Raw genomic sequence first — 23,825 nt, 5'->3', positions numbered from 1 at the left:
AAAGCATGTGACAAAGAATGCAGGTAGTTGCCAATGGAAATTACCTTGATGTTGGGGAATGCTGCGCAAGATGGATGCACAGAGTAACAACAGCAAACCGGAGCTACTGTTCAGACTGTCATATTGGGAATTTCCACAGACACCTGGGAATTGCAGGCCTAAGACTATTCAAAGAAGAGGAGGAGCATCTGGGAAGGCGTCGAGCAGCTTGAGACTTGCCATTAGGAAAAAAATGGAAGCCAGGTGAAAACAGCAAAGGGAGTGTGCTGCCCAACCAATATGCAACTCACCCTTTCCTATGGCCATCACCTGCCCCAAGTGTAACCGAGTCTGTGGTAGCTGCATCGGTCTGTACAACCACCTACATATTCACCATCAAAGTGGCAAAAGTCATACTTGTCTGCAAGGGACCATCGATGGTTTTACCATCTAGTTTCTATCCACTGCCTGGGTAAATAACAAACTGTATATAAATGAGTCGAGATTAGGTAAGAATGAGATGCTAATGCCTGTAAATAGGCTTCTTGCACTCACTCACACATTTATTGTCTCTCTGTTAAAACTTTGATTTTTCACCAATGTTTTTCTTGTCTGATATTTTTGCCCATATTGTTCAGTTGTTGGGAAGATTCCACCCAATAACGTGATAGCATTCAGTGGTGAGAATGATCTAGCCTGGTGCAAGAGCTGTGTTCATGGAGTCCCCACCAATGAAATAATGCAGATAGTTTAAAAAAAATGAATATAACTGAGCTCAATACATTTTTGTTCTTTGTTTAAAAGAGGTGAATGACCAGATGCTCACTATCAAAGTAAATGTAACTGGTGATTTAGCTTTCTTCAATTGAATGTTTAACATATTTATTTAGGAAGTTCAGATATTTTGGTAGCTGTGTAATGTTGGTGTTTCAACAACTAGTTGCAAAGATTTAAAAGAAAATTGAATAAAGGGAAATGCTTTAAGAATCTGCTTAAAGATATACGACATCAGATTTTGAGCACTATAAGAAGAGCCTCTTTTCGACAAATATGATTTGTAGAGTTTCCGAGTCCTTTACATCTGGTATAAGAATTGAACTGTCCTATGAGATGATGTGAAATTTGGCAAGGTTATTACATATTTCCGTTTCCATGCACAAAATATGCTGATTGAAAAGTGACTTGTTGCGGGGGGAGGAGAAAAGTTTAATTTTCATAGGGCATATAGCAGGCTGACTTTTAAATATTCAATTGGAAGGACATCATCTGTCCACATTCTTCTGTTTGACCTTCGTTTTGCCTTGGGAACTGTTGTAATAAAAGTTAAATGCTTGCAGCTTTCCTCTTTAAAATGAATAGATATATGGTGGTGGGATGCTATTTCCTGAACTCTTACAGTTCATTAACCAAGAAAAAATCATAAATTTGGTTATTCCACTCAACAAATATAGTTGAAATTTGACAAAGGACAGATTTAAAGTCCATAGAATGAAGATGGTTTTCTTAAATGTTACATGTAATCAATTTAATTGTTTCTACACATTGAAGTAAATTTTGGTTTTCCTTTTTTAGATCCATTTTCAAAATATGGCAACTGAAAATGACTGAACTGGAACAGATTAAATTTGCTTTTTGAAAACTATAGCCACTTATTCATCAATGTAGCACAAAGAATGTACTGTCATTTTTCACTTCCTACTGCCATAATCACTACTTCTTTATAAGGTCAGAAGTTGCATGATACCAGGTTATAATCCAACACGTTTATTTGAAATCATAAGCTTTTGGAGTTTGTGATTTCAAATAAATCCATTGGACCAAACCTGTTGTTGTTTCTTCTGACCTTGTCCACCCCAATTCAACACTAGCACCTTCACATCATTCTTCTTTCTACTTAGATGTATGTGATCAACCAGTTTGACTTGCTTATACATTATGAAATTCAGTATAACTGTATAACTCTAAAGGACATATTGCAAAGTTTGACACAATTATAATCTCGGAACGATAGTCAAGCTCTTTGACCACTCGGACTATTTAGCAATGGCATTTCTTGACTAGGATTACATTATAGTGGTAGTTTGGACAGATGACCTCTCTGATTGATCTCGTTCAATAAGTGAAGTCTGATCAGAAAGAGCATTTAAGGAGGTGTTATTTGAGTATTGAAAAAGAAGTTAGTTAGGTGTGACATTAACTTTTAGTGATTTGTTTTTGTTTTGTAATGTTGAGGAAAACAAACCCCAAATAAACGAACAAAGTTATTTTTTGTACTGGTAATAATTCTGGCTCATGGAAGACTAAAACAGGGGACAAAAGATTAAGTTCTAGAAACATGGACAAAGTGCTGTGATTGGTTTGGAAGTTGAGGATAGACCATTTTCAATGCAACTTGCAAATGCTACAGATTATCTGCATCAGAACCAGTTGACAGATTAACATTTATGCTCTGTTAAGGGGGTAATGTTTTTCTGACTACTATATTTATTGTAGTTTTTTTGTTTATGATTTCTTCATTGTACAAGCTTGTATTCCTGAAATAAAGCTGGTCACCTGGATTGTGATGGTGGTGATTGTCCAAGGCTTCAATGAGAGTTTGGCATTGTTATCATACTTTCTAAACATTAGATACACTCAGCAAAACATTCAAAAATGATATATCAAATTTTATGGTGTCTGTGATGCTGAAGGAGAGTTTCTATGCACTGCCTAAACAGGTGCTGCCCTCGAAATATTTAACAGTTAAGAAGTTTGACACAGCAGCTTTTGGAAAATCAAATTGGATTAAAGTGAATGACTTGAAGCATGAGATGGGGCAGATATATCAAATCAGGAATAACCATTTATATTTAGTAGAGGAAATTGATTCTAAAGTTAGTCGTGAAAGCACTGCATTTAAACAAAAGCTGAAACTTGCTGATTGGAGTGCAAAGGAAATGAATGGAAATGCTAGAAAAAGTATTTGGAAAATGCTTTGGAAGGCAACTAGAATTACAATGTTGGAATTTAATGTTTCACCCACAATGGCACAAATATTCTTATTTATCTCAGTTATAATTGCTTTGAAATAAAACTGACTATTTAAAAAAGTGAGAACACTGCACCCACAAATTATTCCTTTGTATGTTTGCGCAGCAATTCACACCCAATCATTGTATGGAGATAAATCACAGTAGCAAGAGCCAAACTAATTCTCCATTGAAATTTTGAGAAAGTGTTGGTCTACTGGGAGAGGTCAGGTATCCTGATGTATTCAATTCTTGCCATTGACAATTGCCAAAGTAAAAATAACATTGGCCTCCAAGAATGTTTTCCAACTTTCATATTTTTGAAGTTGAGAACTCAATGCATTTATTTGCAAGTTTGTTCAAATATATTACACTATATTATTCAAACCCTCGTTTTAGATTTCTAAAATCCTTCAGTAATTTCATAATTAATTTTATCTTCAGTATTGTTCCAGATTCAATACTTGCATGCTTTGATTCTTGTAACATTCACCAATATAGACAAATATTAAAATTGCTCTCAGGCACCATATTAAAGTCACAACTAAAAGAACTGTGGATGCTGTAAATCCGAGACAAAAACAGAAATTGCTCAAAGTCCTTAGCAGGTTGGCAGCACCTGTGGAGAGAAATCCATGAATGTTTCCGGTCGAGTGGCCTGAAATGTTAACTCTGATTTTCTCTACACGGATATCATGTTCTTTTACTGCCAAACATGTCTCATTTGTCTGACTAACCTGATTACATAATTTTTAATTTTGTATCTTGTATTATTTTTCAGCAATATTGGAATAAACAAATTGTAAATTTTGTGGATCTGACTTGAACATTTAATCTAGGACCAAAAGCCCTCCAAAGCATCGTGTCCATGAGCCCAGCAGAAAAACACAACATATTTTGATGTTTGAATGCATTACACCATGATATCACCCCCAATGTTGTGGATCTAATGTTTAAAATTTAGTTTTTTAAAATATCCCATTAGTATGTCAAATCCAGTTTAGTAACATGGTTTTGCAGTGCAACTTTTATTAGTATTAGATAAATGGAGTGACAGCATTGTAAGAGTAGGCACTGAGCTAGAGCCACTTACACAAATATAGAGTAATGGGTTCTGTGAATTATTTAAGAAACTATAAGTTGATCCTTTGTGGTAAGAAAATCATCAAAATCACTTTTTTTTCCAGAAGTGTCAGGGGAAGCAAGAGGAACAAAAGCAGGAAGATGCTATCGAAGGAAAAATAGAGTGGCATTCTATGAATAAAGTGGCATTTAGAAAAGTGAGCATGGCAGAGTGTCTCAAGCCTCAGTCACCTGTCAGGAGAGGAGAAATGGTGGTGGGTGTCCTGTGACTAGAAAGTGTGACATAGGGAAACTAGTACAAAAATTGAAATGAAAACAGAACATTTGAATGATTCTTGGGATTGTAGTATGAGAAGCAGTTATGTAAATGGGCAGGCTTTTCACGGAAAGGACGGTTTGCTTTCTATTTTTTTTTTGGACATTCAAAGGTTTAGATCATTCCGATCATGACAAGATCATCTTAACTTGAATGGTGGAACCAGAGGTCACAGCTTGAGACTGAATGGTGTTTCATTTAGAATTAATTTGCGAAAAGCAATCTAATGCCTGTTCATTTTAGGTGAATTTGTAAAAAGAGGAGAAGCAGGGCTTAATTGCTTATCAGTAAGTAGTGAGAAGCTGTTTTCTAAGCGGTTTTACTTCACTAATTTTATTTAATAGTAATGATGGAATTTTTATACCTATGGGATTCTCCATGTTCACCTTCGACATGGATTGCGTTGTTACGTAGCAACACCTACTGACCCTTTCATCCATGAAATTTGGAAGGTCTTTGATTCTTTTTGTTTTCTGACTGGACTAATCTACTTATTTGCACCGAAATGGGGGGCCTGGGCATCCACTACAAACTTTTCCGTGTTGGGGAAAGAGGTAAGATTGCAATATTCCAAGTTTGCAGACAACATTAAACTGGATGGGAGGGTAAACAGAAAGGAGGATGCAAAGATGCCTCAGTGGATTTGAACAACTTGTGTGTGAGCAAATTCATGGAAGAAAAAGTATAATGTGGAAAAATGTAGAATTAACCATTTAAGAAAAACAGGACTATTATCTGAATGGCAATAATTGGAGAAAGGGGAAGGAGTATCAAGATGTGGGGGCCCTCATACATCAGTTGCTGAAAGTAAGCATTTAGGTGCAGCAGGCAATGTTGGCAAGTGGTATGTTAACCTTCAAAGCAAGAGGATTCAAATACAGGAGGAAAGCTGTCTTGTTGTAATTGTACAGAGCCTTGCTGAGAGCACATCTGGAATGTTGTGTGCAGTTTTGGCCTCCTTATCTGAGCAAGGATCCCCTGTTGATGTAGGGAGTGCTACAAAGGTTTACCAGACTGATTCCTGGCATGGCAAGACTGATTGTATGAAGAGAGGCTGAATCAATTAGGATTATCTTCACTGGAGTTTAGAAGAGTGAGGCAGTGGGGAGGCATTGTCTCATAGAAAGCTATAACATTTTAACAGGACAATACAACATAAATGCAGGAAGGATATTCCCAATGATCAGGGAGTCAGAACCAAGGGTCATAGTCTAATGATACAGGATGGCCATTTAGGACTGGGATGATCTTGTCCTTTTACCTTCAGGATCTGTGGACAGGTTGGTAGGGTAGATGAAGACTTTGGGATGTTGCCTTTATGATTTATGGTATAGATTATGAAAGCAGGGATGAGATGTTGGGGCTGAACAGAACTTTGATCAGGTCACAGCTGGAGTACTGTGTTCAGTTTTGGTCATCACACTATCTGAAGGATTGCACTGGAAGGGTTGCAAAGGAGATTCATCAGGATGTTAACTGGGATGAAGCATTTCAGCTATGAAGAGAAGCTGGATAAGTCCTGTTGTATTTTTTTATGAAGCAGAAAAGGTTGAAGGGGAACCTGACAGAAGTGTATAAGATTGAGGGGAATGGACAGATGAATAAAAAGCAACTGATCCCCTTAGTTAAACAGTCAATAAGGAGGCATAATTTTAAAGTGAAAGGCAAGAGTTTAAGGGGATTTGAGGAAAATCAGTTTCATCCAGAAAGTGGTAGTGGTCTGGAATGCACTGCCTGAGAGGGTTGTTGAGGTTGAAACCCCTCAATCTTTTTAAAAAGTACTTATGAGTACTTAAATTATCAGAATATTGAAGCCTATAGACCTGATGTGGGGACTTGGGACTACTGTAGGCAGTAGTATATTTTTGATGGTGCTGACTCAATGGGCTGAAGAGCCTCTTCTGTGCTCTGATTCTTTGAAGAGAAATTTCTTTAGCAGAGTGTGGTGAATCTGTGGAAGTCTTTGCCACTAAAATCAGTTGAGGCTAAAAGGAATAAAAGGTATTGGGAGAAAGTGACAACAGGGTAGAATTGGATGATCAGCTATGATTATATTGAATTGCAGATTAGGCTCAAAGGCCTAAATGGCCTACACCTGCCCCAATTTTGTTTGTTTCTAATTAACATGTGAAGGCTAAAAAATATTTCCTCGATCTAAGTGTTTGAGACTATTATAACTTAGAACTACCTATTGTTACACATATTAGAGTGAACTAACTATATCTTAAAAAGATACAAAATACTGGACATGCTCAGCAGATACGACAGCATCTGTGGTGAGAAACCAAGTTGACTTTGTACAACAAGCACTTTCCCTCTGAACTACAGAAAGATAGTTCTAAAGAAAGATCCTTGACCTGAAATGTTAACTCTTTCTTTCTCCATTCAGGTTTCCAGACCTGATGAATATTTACAACATTTTCTGTTTTTACTTTGTGGAATACAGATAAATGTAATGGTCATAAGATAAGGAAGACATCTACTTGTTGCTTGTCTATCTTTTTAATGCTTTGCAGCTTTAGAAATAGTTGGTTAAAATGCTTTCTTGGTTATCAGTAATAATGGTAGTATTGCCTGTAAATATTTGTCTTCAGCATTATTTTCACTGCAGTTGAGATTGCAGTTTTCAGTTCCAAATCATTTTCAGGCTAGCTTTAAACTGACAGTTGGAAATATGATGATCATACAATTAATACTAACCCTTGCTAAACCAACATTGAGCTGCCTGAATCATTTGATAACTGTATTTGATGCAAGAAATAAAATTATCTTATTGTTCAGCATGCTATTGTCTTTAAAAGTTGATCTCATGCATGTGACATATACCAATTTTTATCAGACTCTGGCATATAGCACCTCTGCCCTAACTCCCTAGCCCCTACAACAACCATACACAGGAAATAGAGAACCTCTAAGTGAGTACAACATTCTTTGAGTGAAGTTCACTTAATTTGAGAGTTGGTATGATAAAGTGGCATATAACTATTGGTGGTAAACACTGCATACCACACTATGGTGTTAATTCCTGGAAGCCTTTTTCAATTTTTCTTATTAGATTGCTGGTTCCTATCAGCAAGAATTACTACTAAGAGAAGAGATTTGTAAAATTGTTAAAAGAAGCTGCAGATATTTTTGCTGTTTCCCAATTTAGGATCCCTTTGGAAAAATTAAAGCCACATTGCATATCTGACGGTGGGAAATCCTGTTATGCAATCTTATCTTTGCATAAAGAAAGTAAATAACTGACTAATTTTTTTGAAGGAAGTTTTTTTTTGCGAATTACATTTCTTATTTTTTAAAGGCCAGTATTGCTAATTGCACTGTTTTGATCACATATATCTCTGAACTATACCTATTCTAACTTCAGAGATTTGTTTTAATTCTAGAGTTAATTCTTCAAATGTAAGGGTTAAACCTTTTTAAGCAACATTAATTGTATTAATTACATTAATTGTAATCGAAATCTCCTAAACAACTAATTTGAGAGTTGAAATGCATTCAAATACTGATCTTCATTGGTCCAGATTTCTAAATTATTCACAAACTCTAAAATATTATGACCAGAAAATTTTATTTGTGGGCAATCAGCCTAAATTCTCACCAGTATTATTGCATCCCTGTTGCTCTTGGTGAGTTAGAGATAGGACTCCAGGCTAACAGAATAGTGCACCTTAGCTTTGGAAATTTAGCATCAAAGTACGCATGAGGTTACCAGCTTGTATAACAGTACAATGATGGTGAACAGTGATGGCTTCTCTATCATCAGCACATCAAAATCCAGGCTAATACATGTTGATACCTGAAGCATGGTGCTTCAAAGGACGAAACCATGTGTGCCTATTATTTTACCTGTTAAAGAATACCCATTATACTCCATCACATTTGTTTAGCCTAAGTTTAATGAAAGCTTCTTGACCTTCAGTAGGAATAAGTTGCTGAGCTACTGAAATTTGCAATAGTCACTGGCAAATGCTATAAATGAAGATGCCAACTAGAATTCTGTGCAACTGCTTTCTCTAGATTTATCTCTGCAGGGGACTTAGGCTTTTAATGGAGTCAATGAAGCATTGTAAATGGAACTGTAGCCCATGTGGTATGCAGCAAATTGTCCGTAAATATATCTCAAGGACACTTATTAAGGAGGAATGCAATAGATGAGAACTGACGCTTAAATATTGAAGTGTATGTTTTGCCCTAACTGTTGTTAAATAAAGATCACAATAAAATGTAATAACTAAATAAATCACACAAAATCCAAGAGGTTTCACAATTGCTGGCACATTATTTGACATTAAATGTTAATACAATTTACAGTTTCCTGCAAATTCCTGTTGGATTTGCATCTCTTCCAAAAATAGCTTTGAATAGAGTATTTAAAGATGAAATGCAATTAATAATCATTTAGATACATAATGCATTCCTGGGGAGGCAGGAAAGATGTTGGTGAGAGAGATTGACTAACCTCCAGGTTTGTATTTCATTACTCTTGCTGTCATTCAGTAGAGTTAGAATTAATTTTAACTCATGGAACTTTTTTATACTCTTACGTGTATTTAACTTTATTATCACATTCTAGACAGAAGATTTTAAAACCTCACTTGCCTTTATTCAGCCAGGTTCAGTCAAACTGAAATAAAGATCTAATTCAGGCATTAATGGTTTATAATTTGTTTTACTGGCAAAATGAGTGAGCCCCTCCTCCATTCTCCATGACCACCTTTGGAAAAAATGGTTAAAATGTCTCTCATTTGGATGACATTTGACAAAAAGTTAAAATAATGGAAACAAAGGTTGTGCTGACTGCCAGGAGAAATGAATAATCATATTTTGAAAGTTGTTAGGAACACTGAAACACTTAATATGCAGACTGTATGAGTGTACAGATCACATAACTGTTGGCTTACTATATCTTTGACACAGATACTAGATTGAAAGCAGGCATATGAAGCTTTTTTGAATTGTACACAATGTACAATGGCATTGGTCCCATTTCAGATCTATTCTGTTTTGTTCAAGCTTGATTAGTTTCAGGTGGGTCATAAAGCATAAAATATCCTGGGAGTGTCTTGTGGTGAACTGGTAGTGTTCAAGACCCATCTGCTCCAGAGGTGTGTTAAAACATTTCTGACCAGGTTCATTAAAAATATCTACAAACTCCTGAACTTTATTAATACACAGGCATAGAGTATAAGTGCTCCGAGGTTGCGCTGAACTACCTCAACTCGAGTAACGTATACAGTTCTGAGTGCCACACTATAGGAAGGATGCGATTGCATTGGAGAAAGTACAGAAGAGATTTACAAAATGCTTGCAGGAATGAAAAGCTTTAGGCTAATGAGGATAAGTTGAAGGTTGGGACTGCTCTCCTTGGAATGAAGTAGATTAAGAGGAGACCTGAGATGTTTTCAAAATCCTAGGTGATCCACGTAAAGTGGATCGGGAGAAATTGTTCCTGCTCTTAGAAAGATCAAGAATAAGAGGGCACTGTTTTGGAGTGACTTGCAAAAGTAACAAATCTGATGGAAGAAGAACCTTTTTACAGTGTGCAGTTTAGATCTAGTGTGCACTGCTTAGATCGTGGTGGAGGCAGGTTCATTTTGAGGCATTTAAGAGGGCATTGGGTGCTTAACATTCAGTGATATTGCCATGACTGAATCCCTGAGTATCAACATCCTGAGAGTTTCCATAGATCAGAAACTGAACTTGACTTAGCCATATAAATATTGTGCTACAAAAGCTGGTCAAAGGCTAGGAACCTTGCAGCAAGTAACACTCCACCTGATTCCCCAGAGCCTGTCCACTACAAGATACAAGTGAATGTGAGGACTGCAGATGCTGGAGTCAGAGTCAAAACATGTGCTACTGGAAAAGCACAGTAGGTCAGACAACATCCAACACAAGATACTCAACACTGTTGAGGACAAAGACTGCTTGACTAACATCACGTCCACAAACATTCAGTTCCTCCATCACCAATGCTCAGTAGCAGTAAGTAGTGTGTACCAGCTAAAAGATCCACTCCAGAAATTTGCGAAGGCTCTTTAAGAAGCACCTTCCAAAACCCCTACCACCTTGAAGGATAAGGACAGCAGATCCATGAGAACACCACAACCTGTAAGTCCTCCAAACTGTACACTATCCTGACTTTTAAATATGCTACCGTTCTTTCAGTGTTACTGGATAAAAAATCCTGGAACTCCCTTCATAATGTAAAAGATTGACCTACAGCAAATAAACTACAGCATTTTGAGAAGGTAGCTCACCCACTGCTTTCTTAAGCAACTAGGGATGGTCAATAAATGCTGGTCCAGTGAAATCCACATCAAGAATTATTTTTTTTAAAAAGCATGCAAAATAGCCCCTTCTCTCTATATTTCTCTAGAAAGATTCCTGTCTATCTGTCAAACCTTTATTTGCAAATTCAACTTTTTTCTTGAATCTCATTTTCCTGTTTTTACCATATTTACACAGCTGATTTTTCCAGGGCCCAGGAAAATCCTTCTGTCTTATATCTTTGCCACTAACTCCATCTTCCTCCTCATTCATAAGATTTGTCTTTGGCTACTGAAAACTTCAACTGTGTATGCCATCTTCAGTTATTTCAATGTTTTACTAGTCTCCTGTTCCAATCGACATTTTACCCTATATAAAACTCTGGTCAATTTTACTTAACCATCACTCCTATCTTAACTGACCTATATTGGCATCTAGTCCTTACGTCTCATATTAAACTCCCATTCCTTTTTGCAGCATCCTTCTGTCGTCTTGATGTTCCTATTTCTGGAATCTTGTCCAGCAATAAAACCCCTGATCCTTGAAGTCCCCATTTCTCTGACTCTGGTCCTCTCTTCATGCTATCTTCAGTGAGAGACCGCCAATAAATTAAATTGCCACACCATTTTCCTCCTTAAAGCCTTGTTTAAAAGCTACTTACAGTTGGGGCTTCTAATATATTTGTGTTGGCTAAGCACCTATTTTTGCTTCTACTCATGTTTTGAGGGATATTTTTCCAGATTAAAATAGATATATGTATGGGTTCCAAGGGTTTCATTATGAGGAGAGATTAAACAAGCTATGGTGTGTTACCTCTAATTTAGGTTAGGGACAACTTAGTTCAAGTTTAAGATAATAATTGGAACAAAAAGGGTGTATGGGAAGAAACTATTTCCAATGCAGATGGAATCTAGGAGTAGATGGATTAGCTGAGCTAGTTCTTTTAGGATTGAACTTGGAAATATTTCTAGATGATAGACTCTGGAAAGACACTATTCTGAAAATGGCAGTAGATGCTAGATCAGAGTAAATTTAAAATTGAGATTGATAGATTTTAGATTCTGCAGTTATTATGTGACATGGGAGAAAGGCAGTCATTTGGAGTTAGGCCACAGATCGTCCATGAGCTCATTGAATGGCAGAACATACTGAAGTGTCTATATGCACTACACCTGTTCCTATCCTATGTACATTACCATTTATTTGTGTACATGAACAGAAAATATAACTGCATTCAACTTTTTACAATTTTAGGGGTCATCAATTTTGAGCAGAAGTGCTGGATTATTGATTACCTGTTTTATTGCTAGCTTTTAATATTGCAGTTGTAAATCAAGCTTAACATTTCCACGGCTGACTTTAAGGTACTGCTTCCAATCATTGAGAACAAGAGACTTGCCATTTGATATTTAATGTTTATTCTGGAAGAGGGATATTTTACAAGATTATGCCACTGGATTGATGTTTTTGACTTAATGTCACATTTGGGCAGGGAAAGTTGTCTTAAGAGAAGGGTAGTGATTTATAAAAGAAAACATAAATTAAAATGGAATTTACATAGCGTTTTCAGTTTAGAGGACTGAACGTTATAGAGGTAAACCTCATTTTGGGTTTTTTCTGACACAAGGAAGCCAAGAAATAGCTATTGGAATTTTTCAGTCATTAGGAATTTCACTAAAAACCCAAATTATTGCTGATATAGTTACTTTTTGGCTAGGCTTTTCCATTAATACAATTATGTACACTATCTCCCTAGTTAGCTGTTTCTGACATGGATTCTTGTTTGCTTCACTTCTGTATCCATTGAATTGCCAACTGCTTCTATTACACGTATGTATACAAGTGGCTAAATATACAGGATACTTCAAAAGCAAAACCAGTCAGTTGTAGCGGATGGGTCAAAATTCTGAAAAATATGCAATACTGTAGTCAGAATTTTACCATACAGAACAATATCATTTTGAGGGTAACACTATTTTTCCAATTCCTTTACCTCCTCATTTTTGTGTCAGCTATAGTTCAGTTGCAACCACTCATCTGAGTCACAAGGGTTCAAGCAACACTCCAGGACTTAAATACAGAATCAAGGCTGACACTCCAGTGGAATATTGAGGCAGTGCTGCTGTGTCAGGTGCATTTATTTGTATAAGACATTAAACCAAGGTCCCATCTGTCCCCTCAGGTTGGCATAAAAGATCCAGTTGGCACTTTTTAAAGAACAATGAAGAAATTATTACTCTTTTCCACACTAATACTTATCCCTCACCAAAGCATTAAAACAGATCTATATAGTAGTCATTATTAAATTGTTTTTTTTTGTGAGCTCACTGTGTGCAAATTGGATGCCACATTTCCTACAAGACAACAGTGATGTCTAAGTACCTCATTGGCTATGAAGAGCTTTTGAGGTGTGAACATAAAAAGTGCAGTACTAACTTAAGTCTTTTTTACACGTATAAATAGATCTCCAAATCCTCTCCAGTGCTGTTCTAAGCTCCTCTGCTTGGATGCTGTAGATGAGTTAGCGAGTTTTGAGGTTCTGGATATAGGTTTGCTCGCTGAGCTGACAGGTTCTTTTCAGACGTTTCATCGCCATACAAGGTAACATCTTCAGTGATCTCCGGATAAAGCACTGCTGATGATTCCTGCTTTCTTATTTATATGTTTGGGTTTCTTTGGGTTGATGTCATTTCCTGTTCTTTTTCTCAGGGTGGTAAATCGGGTACAAGTCAATCCGTTTGTTGATAGATTTCCGGTTGGAATGCCATGCTTCTAGGAATTCTCGTGCATGTCTCTGTTTGGCTTGTCCTAGGATGGATGTGTTGTCCCAGTCAAAGTGGTGTCCTTCCTTACCTGTATGTAAGGATACTAGTGAGAGAGGGTTATGTCATTTTTGTGGCTGGTTGTTCATGTATCCTGGTAGTGAGTTTTCTGCCTGTTTGTTCAATATAGTGTTTGTTACAGTTCTTGCATGGTATTTTGTAAATAACATTAGTTTTGCTTGTTGTCTGTATAGGGTCTTTCAAGTTCATTAGCTGCTGTTTTAGTGTGCTGGTGGGTTTGTGGGCTATCATGATGCCAAGAGGTCTGAGTAGGCTGGCACTCATTTCCGAATTTGATGTAGGGGAGAGTGGCTAGGGTTTCTGGATGCGTTTTGTCTGCTTGCTTGGGTTTGTTGCTGAGAAATCTGCGGACTGTGTTCATTGGATATCTGTTCTTTTTGAATACACTGTATAGACTCATTGTAGAGGAGTCTTGACTTAAGCACTGTTTTGTCAAAAGTAGGAAGAATTTGGAGGATGGCATACTTTTGAGTTTGTGCTTGTTTCGAATGAAACAGTTTGGAAGTTATGTATAAAGGAAGCAATGTCTTTTTGAGCTTTTGTACAGTAGGCTAATTAGGCAAGAAAACTCACTTCAAGTAAAAGTTTGGCTTGAATCAAAACTAGTGTTACAACTTCTGAGTTCAACTTAAATAAAGCAGCATAAAGCAGAAACTTGCTCTTTCCTTATAAATTTGAGCTGAGTAAAAATAGTGGTTTCGTAGCGACAAATTCCAAATATTGTGTGAAAAAAGAAACATTTTATTTGATGTGCTACTTTACTTGAGGGCCCATCATCCTGTTTTGGGCAGATATTCAAAGTTTGTAACATTGGTCTGTTTCCCATGGCTACTGTATCTAAATGACATCACCTGCAGTCTGGGTGTGGTGTTGGGAATATGCATCACGAAGTGTGATAACATTGACACTTGGTAATAATATTAAGCTGGATTTTGCTGGAAAAATAATGTGTGCTATTATTGATGCACAAATTAGCCAGAAAATTCAAGAGTTACACTAAGTTGGAATCTCCCGAATGTACTGGTTGATGTACAAAACTCCACTGTCTATTTGTTTGCACAAACAACAGTCCACCTTTTTCTATTTGTTCTTATTAAGAACTGATTTTTGCACATTAACGAGTCAAGGCTAGAACTGGAGAGTAAGTATGTTTTAAAAATATCGTAATACAATACAATCAACCCTGAACAGTTTAAATTGTTTCCTTTTAGTGCACAATTATTGGCAATTTTAATGTTAAATTATTATTTTGCATTCTGAATTTTTCTGTTCCTTTCTATCCAGTGTGTCTTTCACAATTTTTTTTTTCCTCCGTACCCTATTTGACTCTAACTAGCCCTCCATCTCCAAATATAATTTGTTAAAGGATAGAGTGCTTCTGATTGAAGTTTCAAATGCCTTTAAGTAAACCAGTTTGAGCTTAAGGCTCCAGGGAAAAAGCCTAACATTGTCAGATGCCTCGGTCCAACAAGATCCAGTCCATTATCACATGAAGTGTCTACTGACCAGGATTAATTGTGAATGTTGAAAGTGTTACAAATTATAATCAAATTGGAAGTGGTTAAGCAAGATTTTTGGAAACGTTATTACATTTTAAAAACCTCCTCTTTCCATTTTAAACAAATTTAAATCCTTCAAAGATTGCACATAATTTTATTTTCTTTCCATCCTCATTGTACATTGCTCATTAAAATAAGGCAGGGATGAGATTTTACCCCATGCTGTTATAATTATTTTTTAAAAATATACTCTTAATTACCTAGCCATGAGAAACTGCATGCCATCAGGTGCCACACCAAGCTTATGAACATGCCACCATACATCTAATATGGTTGTAAGACATGTGGTAATCGTTCCTACATCCCCAAAGTAGTCAATCTGCTAAGTGTGTGTCAGGGCACTGTAGATTGTGGGTAGAATGGTCACTAAATGTTGGACTATGTAGTAGTTTGTTACCCTCCTAGCATCACAGTAGTGGTGGAAGGGAGAAGGGTTGGTAATGAGGAATGAACTAGGCTTCAGTAAACAATTGAGACAACCTGAGCACAAGTAGGGCAGGAGCTAGCAATGAGAGTATGACACTTACGTTTGAGACTAGTGGTTGTAGTCAGAAACATCCTGATCAGGAAATGCAGACCCTTGGTGAGAGGAGAAGAAATGTCAGGTGGGCAACAGAGACTGCACCCTCAGGATGTTCTGTGCCAAAAACTGAGCCTCCAATTCAATTGGGAGAACCAGTGCTACAAGAGACTGTGACTCTGGGCAGCTGGCCACACAGATTTTTTTTTCCCCACATGGCAAAAGACCTCAACTTGTGGCACTGCTTGCTGTGCCTTGCCAGTAGCTGTCAAAATCATCGTGGCTTTAAATTTCTTCATGCCTGACTCTTTCTAAGGGAAAGCGGCTGATCTTGTTGCCATCTCTGAATTGGCTGCACACTATGCATCGCACCTTATGGTATAAAAACAGAATTAGGCCATTCGACCCATCGAATCTGCTCTACCATTCAATCATGGCTGATATGTTTCTCAATCCCATTCTCTTGCCTTCTCCCTGTAACCTTTGATCCCCTTACCAATCAAGAACCTATTATCTATATTGTTAGAGTGGGAGGTAGATAAATTCTTTAGACAAAGGAGGCTTACATTTGTAGATAGTTGTTTAATGTTCTCTTTTGGAGTTAAAGAATAAAATCGCTATTTTTTTCTTTAGTGGAATGAGTAGTTCTCTGTTACTCATACTTTAACAGATTACGAGGCAAGGTGAGCTTTTCTGTATGTTTGATTCATTTAGCAGAAGGGTTTACCCCGTGTCGTAACCTATTATCTCTGTCTTAATTACACTCAATAACTTGACCTCCGTTTCCTCCTTAAATTCCATTGAGTACAGATCCAGAGTTCTCAACCTCTTCTCATATGACAAGCTTTACAGCCCTGGGATCTTCCTTGTAAATCTCATTTGAACCACACAATGCCAGCACATTCTTGCATAGACATGGGGCCCAAACTGCTCACAATATTTGAAATGTGGCCTGACCAAAACCTTATACAGCCTCAGCAGTACATCCCTGCTCTTGTATTTTAGCTTGCTTGAAATGAATGCTAACATTCCATTTGCCTTCCTAATTACCAACTTAACCTGCATGCTAACTTTAAGAGAATCCTGACCTAGGATTCTCAAGAGCCTTTGCAGTTCAGAATTTCAAAGCCATTGCCTGTTTAGAAAATAGTCTATGCCTTTATTCTTCCTACCAAAGTACATAACCTCACACTTTCCAACATTTTATATTCTATCTGCCACTTCTTATCCCACTCTCCTAGCCTGCCCAAGTCCTTCTGCAGCCTCTGTTTCCTCTACACCACCTGTCCCTCCACCTATTTTGGTGTCATCTGCAAACTTAGCAACAGTGCCCTCAGTTCCTTTGTCCAGATCATTAATGTATACAGGAATGTGAATAGTTGTGGTCCCAACACCCCTACTCCACTAATCACCAGATGCCAACAAAAAGACCCCTCTCTCCAATCATTGCCTTTTGCCAGTCAGCCAGTCCCCTATTTATGCCAGTATCTTGCATATATCACTCACTATGGGTTCTTACCTAGCAGCCTCCTATGAACACCTTGTTAAAGCACTGATGTTATGACCGTTAGGGACCTTTTTAACGTTTGAAGAAAAAATCCAAACACTTGGCATTTACTGGCAGAACAGTGTGACAAGAGTTCATGTTTGAAACAAAACCTTTTATTTGTCAAAAAGAATTAATGTAAGTAATGTTAAATGGACACCATATATAGATTGGTTTTAACCAATACATCATGAACCCTGTTTTAGTATTTAGTTCCTCCAGTCATTCCCTTTTTTATGTTGCAAGAATGTTGAAGGTGCACTCCGATTTCACTGGGGACAAATCCAAACATCTGCCATAGTCAGTTGGAATTCACTGGGTTTGATTTAAAAAAATTCTTGTGCAACAAAGCTTGGTATTTTTTCACTAAACAGTAATACACGTCAGTCAGCATCTCTGAAATTATTACTGCTCAAGAGAACGGAAATTAGGTCTGATAAAGTAACTACCTATATTGGTATAGTTGGGACACCAGCTAAATTGAGGTCTCTAACTTGGTGTTGTATTGGTCGTCTTAGATGCATTGTTTTGTTCTTTTTCCCATTCTGAAATGATATTCTCTGTGTAGCTCAGTGTGGTTGACCTAATTTTTTTCTGTAGCTGTTTATTCGTAGTAGAAACTGTTTTTAAATTTCATGCACCCTTTACATTTTATTTAATCGGTCATCAATTTTCATGTTAAATCATATTTCGATGTTGCTGATTACACCCTGGTGCGAGAAGTGCCATAGCCTGTCAAACATCCTATTCTGGCAAAATTAATTGATAATCAAGGTTGACAGGTCTCCTGCAATTTCAGCCAGTCAAACCCTAGTTCACAGGTTAACTGTTCCTAATGAATCACAGTCATAACAGAATTAGATATTAAATTGTTTCTGCTTGAATTTTCTGGCTGTTTCCTGCACACGCCAATTAGATGGAGTTCTAGTTTTCAATCAGTTTCAACTTACTTTCCCTTCTGGTGAAGTTGAGCAAAAATTTCTTCACCTTCAGGGCACTTCCAGGATCCCTGCAAATCATTTATTCTTCAGTATGCTTGACTGGATACGATCTCAGTTTTTGTATCAATGGGCTCAAGAAAGAGTTTATTTTTATGCCTCCTAGATTAAAGAGGTTAAAGCTGGGAAATTTTGTCCTATCAAAGAACTGATGACACATTAAGATTTCTGTTTGGAGTGATAAAACAATGAGCCACTTTGGTTCAGAAACAGGAATTCACAACCATTCCTATTTCTCAATTTAAAAACCTTATACTGGACTTTCCCTTCCCAGTTCCGCTTAACCATACATGGGAGCTGAGTGGGAGGTAACTGATTTTATTCTCCTTGAAGCAAAGGAGAACATAAGGGAGTAAAATAGAAACAAAAAATGGTAGATGCTAGAAATCTGAAATAAATGCAAAGTACTGGAGAAACTGGCAATCTCTATAGAGAGAGAGTCAATATTTTGAGTCTAATATAACTTCTCAAGAAAATTTTTTAAAAAGTCCTGACAAAACCAGAGGTGGTTTGTGAAATTCTGTTCTACACCACAGTTAAATTTAACTAAGGGTAACCCCAAGGATCATGTGACATCACACAAAAAGAACCTTAATTCTTCTTCATCTGGGGAGCAAAACACTTTTTTCATGAAACTAAGAGAATGCTATTTGTTGTGTCTGGTTTTGATAACTTGGCAATATTGCTCAACTGACACCACATTAATCTTTTATAGTTGTTTTGAATTGACTTTATATTCTGACCAGTTATCTTGTTTAACTAAAATATTTGAATAATAAAGGTGCTAATTTTTGAACTGGGTGAAGATGTGGCAATATTAAAGCTGAAGGCTCAAATTTGCCTGACTTGTTTCAACTCCTGGGGGATAAAAAATTCAATCTCCATGCTGAAGTACTGTAGCAGCTGCTTCAGTTGAGCTTGAGATTGTTTGGCTTCTCATCTGACAGAATTGGCTATCTTCCTTTTGAAGTGTTCTACATTTCAAATTTCTGAGAAAAAGGAGCCCTTATCAACAGGAATCCAGACACAAAGGAGATGGGAACATTTCCAGAATGAAGTTTCACTTTCACACCACTAGTCCAACCCTTCCCCATCTCAAATTGTTCACTTAAAGCCCTATGTGAGGATCCAGGCAATTACTTTTTTTGTATCAAAAGTTATGTGGTTCTGGCAGCATTGGTGATGTTTAGCAGGAGACCAAAAAACATGGAAAAATTAAAATTTAATGGGAGTAACAGTTAGTAAGTAGCAATTCTTGTCTCATGGAGCTCTTTCTGAAATTGTCATCATTGGAATCAGATTGTTGGCTGTTTTTATAATAAAACTGGAAACTGCTGTTGAATACTTTTTATTATTTTTCAATGTTATAAAACTTGTGCACCTACATAATACTGCTGACATTGAAAGGATTTAACTGTAAGTTGTTTGACATTTCATGAGAACCTGAGAGTTGTTGGTTTTTTAAAAAAAGTTTTTAAAAATTAGAGCTTTAAGGAAGATTTTGTTGCTAGATGTTCAACTAATTACTTTCCCTCAAGCTGCTGTGGTATGGACTTCAGCGAAAAGAGTTCCTCCGGCTTTGTATTTGAATGTGTAGATGATAATGAAATTTAGGGAACTCTTAGCTGCAGTGGAAGGAATGGAGCACTAAATAAATCAGTGACTTTTCAAAATCTGGTGGAGAATGGTGATTTTTTTTTTGTTCTAATCTGTTTGCATACGTAACTTTTGCAGATAGACTTCATGTTGCCCCATAACATGTAAACAACTTCCGAACATGCTGCACAGAATGATTTATTTGATATAGATCAAATTAAAACATCCCACATCAAATTCTTTAACCTGTTAGCATAATGGTTGCAGACTGCCCTATTCATATTCTGGATTAGTGGTGCTGGAAGAGAATGTTAACAGGCTTGTGTTGCCCTGCATTACAAATGTGAATATTAATGTGCTCAACTCTCAGCTAGGAATTGAATTCCAATTCCACTTTTGTTGACCTTCCTATGCAAGGAGCTGGTCTGCTTTTGTTCCTTATCTGAGCAGAGCAGCAAAAATTGCATTTAAAGGAATTATTTCTTCTGCCATATTTTAGCCATTCAGCTGCACCCTCTAGTGGACTGACCATAGAAAAACATAGTCGACGGTCTACTGCCTGGACTTTCACTTTTTTGTTTGAGGAACACAACTTTTATCCAACTGCATCAAATTTTTGATGTGACTGGAGAAAGAGAAAAATGACAAGATGGGGGGGGAAAATGCAAAATGATTATTCTTTTATTCTCGCAATTATTCATGTCTTATTTACCTCTCACACTGCCCTATATTTCCAAAGTTAAAAATCACCCATCACCGGGTTATAGTCCAACAGGTTTATTTGGAAGCACGAGTTTTCAGAGCACTGTTCCTTCATCAGGCAGCTGTGGAGCAGGATCATAGACACAGAATTTATAGCAAAAGATTAAAATGTCATGCAACTGAAATGATGTACTGAACAAATGGCATTCTAGGTTTGTTCAATACATCATTTCAGTTGCATGACACTGTAACCTTTTGCTGTAAATCTGTGCCTTATGGTCCTGCTCCTTAGCTACCTGATGTAGGAACAGCTCTCCAAAAGCTAGTGCTTTCAAATAAACCTATTAGACTATAACCTGGTGTTGTGTTTTTAAACTTTGTCCACCCCAGTCCAAACTGGCTCCTCCACTTTATTTCCAAAGGCATTGATTCCTTGCTGAGGTACAGTTTGTCAGATAATAATAAAGCTCTCCAGTTCTTTTTTAAGAGGAAAATACATTTTTCTTTAGCCCAAACCATTCAGTCTACAAAAGGATTTGGATAGGTTAAGTGAATGGGCAGAAATTTGGCAGAAGGAATATAATGTGGGGAATACGTGAGCCTGTCCAGTTTGGCAGAAAGAATAGAAAAACATTTGATTGAATGAAGAGAGACTGCAGAATTCCATGGTACAGGGATCAGTGTTTGGATACATGAGTTGCAAGAGGTTAGACTGCAGGCAAGTCATTTAATGAAGGTGGATGGAACATTGTCATTTAGTGCAAGGGTAAACAAAGTATAAAAGTGAGCATATCCTGCAACTGTTGTACAGTGCCTTGGGTTGAATTTAGTGTTGGGCACAGTTTTCAGTTTCTTCGGATATAGTACATTTGAGAAGTTCAGGTAAGGTTCATTTGAATGACTCATGGAATGAAGGGCTATTTACAAGGAAAGAATGAGCATTTCAATCCTATGCTGAGTGGCGTTCAAAAGAATGAGGTAATCTTATTGAAATGCAAACATCCTGAGGGGATAGTCAATATAGGTCTTGAAGGAATATTTTCTTTTGGAGAAGTCTTGATCTCGTTGGGAATACAGTTTCTAAAAAAAATTAGTTCAAAATCCTACCTGAGATTGAGATGAGAATTTATTTTCAAGCTTGCTTTTTGTTACAGAGCACTAGAAGCTGGTCCAATATAGGTATTCAAGGTGGAGTTAGGTTTTTTTTAAATGGGTCAAAGGAATCTAGATTTATGGAAGGTAGGCAGGAAACTAGAACTGACCTCACAATCGGATCAGCCATTATCATGAATGGAAGAACAGTCTCAAGTGACCAAATGGTCATATACTCCTGAATTCTTGTGTAACCTTAACTTCAAACATATATCCTGCTCTATTTAGTCATTTCAAAGTCAACCCTTCAATTACTGAATACAGAATTGCATAGGAATTACTCTTACTTGCATGCCACTTAACATTTTTTTCATTCTTTAGTTTATTTCTCCAATTGATTTATTGATGAAGTCGGACACCAAAATTCTGAAGTCTCCATGCTAATTGTGGTTCTATGCAGAGAGTGACTCGTATAAAATTGTGCCTTTTAGTCTGTAAGATTTACCCAAAAATAGAAAATTTGATATCTTGATTTAGAATATTCAAAACTGCATCCATTTGATTGGCCCAGCAAACTTAAGTTATCCCATTACAATGTGTGACAACGTGTTGCCCAGTGAAGGCTATTTGCCCTGTGATCCTTTTGCTTAGCAATTCCTATGTTCTTTACCTATTGACAAGTATGCTTTTATTCACTCAATTTGTGGTATCTCTTGCTGTGGACTTAACTATATGCAAAACCTTCATTTTGTGAAGCAGAATTCCATTGAATTTTGATTGTTATTTTATCTTGCCTGCACAGATTGCAATTACACCGTTCATCAAGAGTGTAGGAGCTTCATTAAACTTGACTGCCAGCAAGGGAAACAGCTTTCAGCAGAGAAAATCAGCCCTGCAAACATAATGGTCCAGTCTGAAAGTGAGGTATTAATTTTTAATGTTCTAATTTTCACAGTAGTTTTTATGAATAACAATAACAATTACTTTGCATTTCTGTTGTGCATTGTCGTCAAGTATTTCCAGTCAAGAAACTTACTGATGAGAAACTTTGAAAATGTCAACAGTTAGCTGACTTTTTAAAACTTTCATTGCATAACTTTACATTATAAGGGACCACTTCTGCAGTGATGAACTTTTTTTTGCAGAACACTACCCCTTTTTTTACCTCTTAATGTGAATTACTTACCTGTGTTTGCATGGCACTTCATCCACATCCTACAACTTATTTAACAAAATAGCTTTCATAGAGATTGAGATATTGTGTTACTGGTTATCGTTATTAACTCACTCACCAGCTCACCTATATTCATTAATACCAGGTTCCTGTTCATTCATTCATAACCCTTTACTAACCCGTTACTTACTATAACAGTTTTGTTCATTCATTCATAAACCCATGGTTCCATACTATACTTTACTATCATAAAATAGAGCTGAAAATGTGTTGCTGGAAAAACTCAGCAGGTCAGGCAGCATTCAAGGAGCAGGAGAATCGATGTTTCGGGCATGAGTCCTTCAGGAATCCTGAAGAAGGGCTCATGCCCAAAACGTTGATTCTCCTGCTCCTTGGATGCTGCCTGACCTGCATTTTTCCAGCAACACATTTTCAGCTCTGATCTCCAGCATCTGCAGTCCTCACTTTCTCCTATCATAAAATAGACCAAACTTAAAACAACCCTTTTCTAACCCATTGCATTTTCACACCTTATCAGCCTTTGCTACAAGCAGTGTTTACCCTTGAGTAAGTGCAGTGTACAGAACAATACCATCCCTGCCATCGTCTCCACAAAACATTTATTATGACTGCAGATGCTAGAAACCAGATTCTGGATTAGTGGTGCTGGAAGAGCACAGCAGCTCAGGCAGCATCCAAGGAGCAGGGAAATCGACGTTTTGGGCAAAACCCCCATTCCTGATGAAGGGCTTTTGTCTAAAACGTCGATTTCCCTGCTCCTTGGATGCTGCCTGAACTGCTGTGCTCTTCCAGCACCATTATATTAATTAGCCCTTACCAACCATCTCCTGAACCTGAATAGATTCCTCAATTAGTACGTACCTGTTAAATACCTTTTAACTGGGCCATTATCCCTTTAAGAAACTAACTGACAAAACAGTGCTTCCATGAAATTGCGGGAATGAATGAATGAAACTCACTGGCAAATAGTAAACAAATCTCTCAACCCAGCTGCAAAAATCAGTTTAATATTCTTTATTCTTTTATTAAGTATAGGTACAATGTTTAACGTATTTCGAGCATGTAGGCCTTTTTACTAACTTTTTTTTACTAACATTTACTAACTGAAAAGATTA

At 37.1% G+C, this 23,825-nt stretch overlaps 1 protein-coding gene across 1 annotated transcript in view; it reads left to right on the top strand.

The window, feature by feature from the left end:
* The window catches only part of rassf5 (Ras association domain family member 5), a 125,844-nt gene that overhangs the window by 4,868 nt on the left and 97,151 nt on the right, over positions 1-23,825 (top strand). Inside the window, exon 2 of the mRNA XM_072563677.1 lies at positions 22,318-22,439. Within this exon, the coding sequence (XP_072419778.1) occupies positions 22,318-22,439 (122 nt within the window). The remainder of the gene's footprint in view (positions 1-22,317; positions 22,440-23,825) is intronic.

The sequence above is a fragment of the Chiloscyllium punctatum genome, chromosome 45 (genome assembly GCF_047496795.1).
Source record: "Chiloscyllium punctatum isolate Juve2018m chromosome 45, sChiPun1.3, whole genome shotgun sequence".
NCBI classification, from domain to species: domain Eukaryota; kingdom Metazoa; phylum Chordata; class Chondrichthyes; order Orectolobiformes; family Hemiscylliidae; genus Chiloscyllium; species Chiloscyllium punctatum.
The sequence above is the reverse complement of the archived record's forward strand: the minus strand, read 5'-3'. Positions and strand labels throughout refer to the sequence as shown.